General features: G+C 42.4%; 1 protein-coding gene across 1 annotated transcript; it reads right to left on the reverse strand.

The window, feature by feature from the left end:
* Positions 1-879: 879 nt before the first annotated feature.
* Positions 880-4862, reverse strand: LOC117766452 (transcription factor Sox-9-A-like). The gene is made up of 3 exons (XM_034593479.1): positions 4112-4862; positions 3477-3724; positions 880-3101 (listed from the first exon to the last, which is right to left on the reverse strand). Exons 1-3 carry the CDS (start codon positions 4537-4539, stop codon positions 2335-2337), a joined length of 1443 nt encoding a protein of 480 aa, XP_034449370.1. The 5' UTR covers positions 4540-4862; the 3' UTR covers positions 880-2334.
* Between the last annotated feature and the right edge of the window lie 1986 nt (positions 4863-6848).

Genomic DNA, 6848 nt, shown 5'->3' on the forward strand with positions numbered 1-6848 from the left:
ATATAATGGGAAGGGTCTATGATTCTATTTATGTCATCAAAATGGTGGTTATTGATTTTATTCTTTGTCACATTTTAAAATTTGCTTCGAAGCAAGACAATGATGACTCTGGTCATAGTATGAAAATCATATTTCCATATTTCTATGCAGTGCGGACGTGTTGAGCAGCATGTTTAGTGAAGCCGTGTATGATGTGTAGTGGGTAGTTAAGGAGTCAAGATAAAAAAAACTAAACAACTATCCAGTCATCACAGGGAGACGAGGTGCAGCGGTGGGTGGCAGAGAAAGGTTCAGTCCGGTTGACGTGAGGAAAGAGACGTCATCTCTGAATGTGCCTCGAATTTCAACACAAAGCTATAGTACCTGATTGTGTTTACACTGTCACTGATTTATTAAGGGCCGCTCTATTCCTATATTACTTGGCCAGTAATGAATAAACAATATGCAACGTCGAGTTTGTTTCTTTAAGCCGTCGTGTATACAGGGCGGGGGGGGGGGGGGGGGGGGAGGGGTGTGGACATACGTCTTCTCAACAGGCCGTGGCAATAATGGACCTGTGACCTCATGGTCTGAGAAGCCAGGGGCAACGACTTCACTTCATCAAACCGCTGCGACAGGTTGACTCTGTCACATTAAAACAAGCTTGTTTATTTCTGTTGTTTCTTTGAGCGTACGAGCTGGATAACGACTATTCCAAAGTCATTCCACCTCAATGAATAACATCTTGAATTCGCTGGTGTGCTGTGCCGTCGGTGGAGGGTCACTCGCATGAATAAACCCCACTGATCTTATCGCTGTATATGCACTGCACCACACAGCCGTGAACAACATATGATACTGACTGAAACATGCTTAGAATTAATCGCACAAGAAGATCACATATTTCTCAGTGTTTTGTTTTTATTGCAAACAATAGAATACAAAAGATAAGCTTTTAAGACAACGGCATGTTTACCTATAGGGAAACTGCATTAAGAAAGATGACAAAAGAAGAACTAATGATACAGAATATAAAATGAGGAACACAACTTTTTTTTTTTTTTTCAAAAACAAAAAGTATCCTGTGGATTCCAGCAAATTCTTTACAAAACGGCCACGGCTTCCATATACATTAATTCATTTGTTAGAGAGAAAAGACAGAAGACTTCCAGTTTTTCTTTTTTAAGAGAAAGACTTATCGTGTAATTATAAGTAATCTGTACATAAACTAGATCATGAATAAAGGAAACTTTAATACGGAAACATTTACAAATGATAAATAAACAAATTTGTACCACATATGTCAGCGGCTGTAAGCTGCTGCTGAATTAAAAAGATAATTGCAAATAGTTATTTTCAAATAAAATTTATGCTAAAGAATAAATTAAGAAAATAAAAAGGTTAGGAAAAGGCTGTGGGAATGACAGAAGTACGCCAGACTCAGACCTGCTGGCTGCTGAGGAGAGTCAGGTAAATGGTCACTTCCTGTATTCCCCCCCAAACAGGAAGTCAGAACTATGCTGTGGTTTTGACACTGCAATGCCAGTGGACTGAGTCGCTCTAATGTGGCTCCAGAGGCACCAATGGTATCAAGGCAGTACCCAGATAAAAGCAAGCATTGCTCAGTTACGTCTAGCAACACGGTAAGGCCCCTAGTAGAGTTACATGGCACCTGCTATAGCGTTTCCAACACAATCGTTTGAGCTAAAGCAAAGAACGAGAAGTAGAATATTTGACTAATTCACTGATGACACAGTCATATCATGGCCAAACAATTCAAATCTATTTCTAACGTGCATTGCTCAAACCTTGCATCTCATGGGAATTACAATAACATATGTACAGTACAAAAGTTCAAAGCAGAATGAAGGCTATTATAAGATGGCAGTGTCAGTAAACAGACGTTTCTTACTTCCTGTACAAAAAATACATGAGTGAGAAGTAAGGCCACTGAGGGTGTATTTACTCGGCACTACTGCTCCTTTAAAACGTGTGAGACCTTCAAATCGTGACGATGAGGATTCTAATGACACTGATTACCAAGATGAGGATGACAAGAGCAGAACACATACACAGTACATACTAAAATATTTATAACCAGTATGTCCTCACAGAGGATTTAACTTTTTTTAAACATTATATCTAAAAAAATATAATCACAATTCCAACCAATACAAAAAGGCACTGTTGTGAGCCAATCCAAAGATATATTTCAGTACTATAAAAAAGTCCTTGTCATGTTTTTCTGTTGGCAATGCGGGGGGGGGTTGTGAAGTGGCGGCGCGAAGGCCACCGGGCAGAGAGAAGTCTATGCGCGGGGGCGAGTGTCGTACAGTCAGTGCTGAGGCTGCCTCTTCACGGCCTGGACAGCTGTGTGTAAATGGGCTGCTGCTCCCAGTGCTGCGGACTGTGGGTCTGGGGTACAGAGGGCACTCCGGTGGTGTCGGCGATCGGGGTGTACATCGGCCTCTGGCTGGGGCTCATGTAGCTGAAGGTGGAGTACAGGCCGGAGCCCTGGCCAGCTGCATGGCTGTAGTAGGAGTTGGCACCACCTTGGTGCTCAGAATAGTCATACTGTGCTCTTGTGATAGAGGGGTAAGAGGAGGCGCTGTAGTGCTGCAGGTTGAAGGACCCGTAGGTGACGTGCTGTGGGGAGCCTTGCTGCTCGCTGTAGTGACTGGGGCTCAGCTGCTCCGTCTTGATCTGGGTGGTTCTTTGTTGACCCTGCTGGCCTTGCTCGCCTCCTCCACCCAAGGTGGTCAGAGAGTGCTGCTGCTGCTGCTGCTGCTTGGACATCCAAGCGTGGGCCCCGACATTGGCCGCCTGGCCGACTGAGGAGCTGCTGATGCCATAGCTGCCAGTGTAGCCGGCCTGGGCTGCGCCGGCCACCCCGGCGTGGCTGTGAGGCGGCAGGTACTGATCAAACTCATCAACGTCAAAGCTCCCCATGTTGGAGATGACTTCGCTGCTCAGCTCGCCAATGTCCACGGCTCCAAAGTCGATGTTGAGCTGGCGACTGGTGCCCTCCTGAATGGGGCGCCCCTCACGCTTCAGGTCAACCTTGGTGGTGGGCAGGTCTGTCTTGGGGGTGGTTGGGGGTGTTGGCGGGCCCTGGGATTGACCTGGTTAAAAAGGAAAACAACGTTATGGTAAGTTCACAGTTAAAATACATTTAAAAAAAGATCTGATCCAATTAAAAAAGTATTTCCAGCATGAAGCACTAAGCTCAATAGTGCCATGAAATGTAAATGCTTGTAGGAGGAGGAGTTTGTTGGCACTATTCTGACAGGTGTATTTACATGATGCTTGTAAAACCCACTAATCATTAATCGTTAGACATTGACAGGTATAGTTCAAGGCCCTAAAGTCAAAAACGAATAAATTGTAGAATAAATGCAAATAATAATAATAATAATAATAATAATAATAATAATAATAATAATAATAATAATAAAATACTTTTTTTTCTTTATTTATATCTTCGCTCCGTCTCTTACCTGAATGTTCTCCTGGAGAGTGCGCCTCGCCCATGCTGGACGCCGGAGAATCGGCCTGCTGCAGCGCCTTGAAGATCGCATTGGGAGATATGTGCGTTTGCTCGCCGTCCTCGGGCTCGTTTTGTCCGTTCTTCACAGACTTTCTCCGCCTCGGCTGATATTTGTAGTCGGGATGATCCTTCTTGTGCTGCACTCTCAGACGCTCCGCTTCCTCCACAAACGGGCGCTTCTCGACTTCGTTGAGCAATCTGAAGGGGGGGAAAAAATCACAGAGAATTGTTTTTATTAAAATGAATCGAAAACTTACACGAGAAACGACAGATTCATTGATTGAAGAGGTGTTACATTTGAGCGTTAATTGTTTCATTATCAATCGTCAGCAGGAGGCAGCTACAAAGTTTGCGTATCAGTCAATACAACTTCTTAGAATTAAAAACCCAAAGTTCTGACCTCAATCCCTAGACCAACAAATAAAATCTATCTTTCACAGATAAAAATACATTTCGAAAATCATTATTACAAATCTGCACAAACTTGAAACAGCAGGCAGGTGGTGCGTTTCGTCCGAAAACGCTGCGCACAGTGACGCGTAAAAAGCGCACAGCGAACTTGACTGAGTGCAAAAGCGAACCTACCTCCAAAGTTTGCCCAGGGTCTTGCTGAGTTCCGCGTTGTGCAGATGCGGGTACTGGTCGGCCAGCTTCCTCCGCGCGGCTTGTGCCCACACCATGAACGCGTTCATGGGTCTTTTGACGTGAGGTTTGTTTTTGTTTGAGCCGTTGACGCGCACTGGCATCGGCACCAGCGTCCAGTCGTAGCCCTTCAGCACCTGGGACACCGCATCCCTGATGCACACGGGGAACTTCTCTTCCTCGCCCTCCTTCTTGTACTCTGGGCCCAGGAGGAGGTGGTTGTCGATCGGACGGGTGTTCTCGGTGTCCGAGCCGGAGCCGGACGGGCACGGAGAGCCCGCGGAGTCCTCAGACATGCTGGGGCTGGGAGCGTCGGAGTGACACTTCTCCTGTTCTTCTGTCATCTTGAGGTAAGGGTCGAGGAGATTCATGCGAAGAAAATTGAAAGAACCGCGTATCACAGATAAAAAGGAGGAAAAATCCTTCTTTCTAAAATCCAAGCGCTGTGCCCAGAGACTGCGGTGACAGTCTGTGAGGGCGCACAGCTCGACTGGCAAACCTGAATCCTTGAGTGCAAAACAGAACCAAAAAGCCAAACAGAAAAAAAGTTCTGGACGCTCCTTTGACTTTTACGCAGACGAGAAGGCGAGTTGCGAGTGATGCCGCTCTGATGCTTGACTCTGAAAGTGTGACTTTGAGGAGAACTGTGAGGAGAGACGCGCTCTTGGAGGATGGCTGAGGAGTCTAGGGACACAGGAGGCGCTGCCTGGATTTATGTTTCACGGCGAGGAAGCGATTGGGGGAAACTTTTTGGAGGCGGGGACGTAATATGACTCCGCTCCGAAAGGCTCCTGCAGTCAACAACAGTGGAAAGCTCGTCCAGCGAGAACAAGTGTGTGTGTCTGCCTCTAGAAACTTTGCTTTGACTGAACATTCACATTTAAAACTTGAGGATTCAAAGTTAAAAACCCAAGTTAAAAAAACACATGATAAAAAAATTGAACAATGCTGTAAGTATCTCATGTCTAACTAAAAAAAAAAAAAAAATCTTATAGCTACTGGTGTCGAGGGAGATAAATGTATGATTTGTCAATGATCACAAAATCAAATCCGTATTATTGACATTACAATATTCATTAAATGATATGTTCCTCCGTGATTTTTTAAAATCACACATTTCTATTGCAGACTGTATTATTGTCTTCTTTTTCTAATAGAATTTATATCGTTTATTTAAATCGTATTGAAATGACAGGCAATTACAGGCATGTACAACTTGAGCCCAAGTTGACAAATTAAAAACAATACATGTTGAAATGCCTCCATCTTAATTCCCTCGTTCACAGCTGAATTCATCTTCGTGCTGAGTTCACTTTTCTCTGAGCAACAGCCTGATAGCTGGATACAACTGCTTCAGTTAGAAATAAGAGCAGTAAATACTCTATAAAACTACAAAACCTTAAAACAAACTCGTCTTTAACAAGTGTTATTTATGTTGGAATGGACAGTGATGCTTGTTAGTGTCTGTTTTAAACGCGGACACTTGTCTGAAATGTTTGTTGGATGAAGTCGTTACGGAGCAGCAGCCTCCTCTCATCAGCTCTCTCGGCGCTGCAGTGACCACATGGACCAATAGGGGGAGACAGCGGTCCAGAAACTTGAGAGCAACATGTGTGCGGGGGCTGCGGGGACTGAGAGAAAGTCCGAGGGGATTTCAAAACATATTTCCCACATTTAAATCCCCGATTCACATTTATACTTTAGGTCTTCCTCTTTCTGGCTTAAAATGTCATGTTCCAAACAAGAACAAGAATATTACAAAACAAAAAATATAAATAAAATGGTTATTTGGGACTAATAACAAGAGATATGACTTTATCCTAAACAAGAATGTCTTTTAACATCAAAAGTCATTCTGTTAACTCAAGATTTAGTTAATTGACGTTGTTTTAGTGACTTTTATTTATTTTATTTACAAACAGTACGACTGATACAAATAATAACAACAGTTACAGTAACAATATTATGTGTAACTGTATGTGAATGCATGATCATATTAAATATTATACAACATATGATACAAATACATTTTCCTCAATGAAGCCGTCACACCATTGTGACTGTACATTCCATGAAAAACTGGAATGAAGCAAACATGTTTGTTTTGCAACACTAAAATCTACTTCGCTGGATTTGCTCCAACACTTGTTGTCGGTGCACAAAGGACACTTTGTTGAGAGAGTTCAGTCACTATAATCCATGGATTCAGTTTTAGAAACTAAATCCCACTGTAAGTTATGAGTCCATATTTAGCCACGAGAAGATTGAAAGTTTTTACTATTTTTACCATAACCTTTAATAATTATTTGGTCTACATCATAATGATTGTATAAGAAGAAAAAAGTAGCAGTACTGTTATCAGTAAAGATTTATAGGCACACACACACACACATGAAATGGTACTTATTAATAAAGAATATATTTTTTAAACTAAAGCTGCTTATATAATGCTTATTCATAATTTTGTTAATATCAATCACAGAAGAAAACTGTAGAATATAAAGAAAACATTCCAAAAAGACACACAACATAAATAAACAATGTTTTTTTTGTCTAAAGAATTCTCTTTCATCGCTAAAAATAGATGCTTTACTATGAAGATAATCTTTCTCCATGGATGAAGGTGCTGGTTTGAGGTTTCCAGTTACATTAAAGCCTTCCAGTCTTTCCTGACTGTGAC

The sequence above is a fragment of the Hippoglossus hippoglossus genome, chromosome 8, assembly GCF_009819705.1.
Source record: "Hippoglossus hippoglossus isolate fHipHip1 chromosome 8, fHipHip1.pri, whole genome shotgun sequence".
NCBI classification, from domain to species: domain Eukaryota; kingdom Metazoa; phylum Chordata; class Actinopteri; order Pleuronectiformes; family Pleuronectidae; genus Hippoglossus; species Hippoglossus hippoglossus.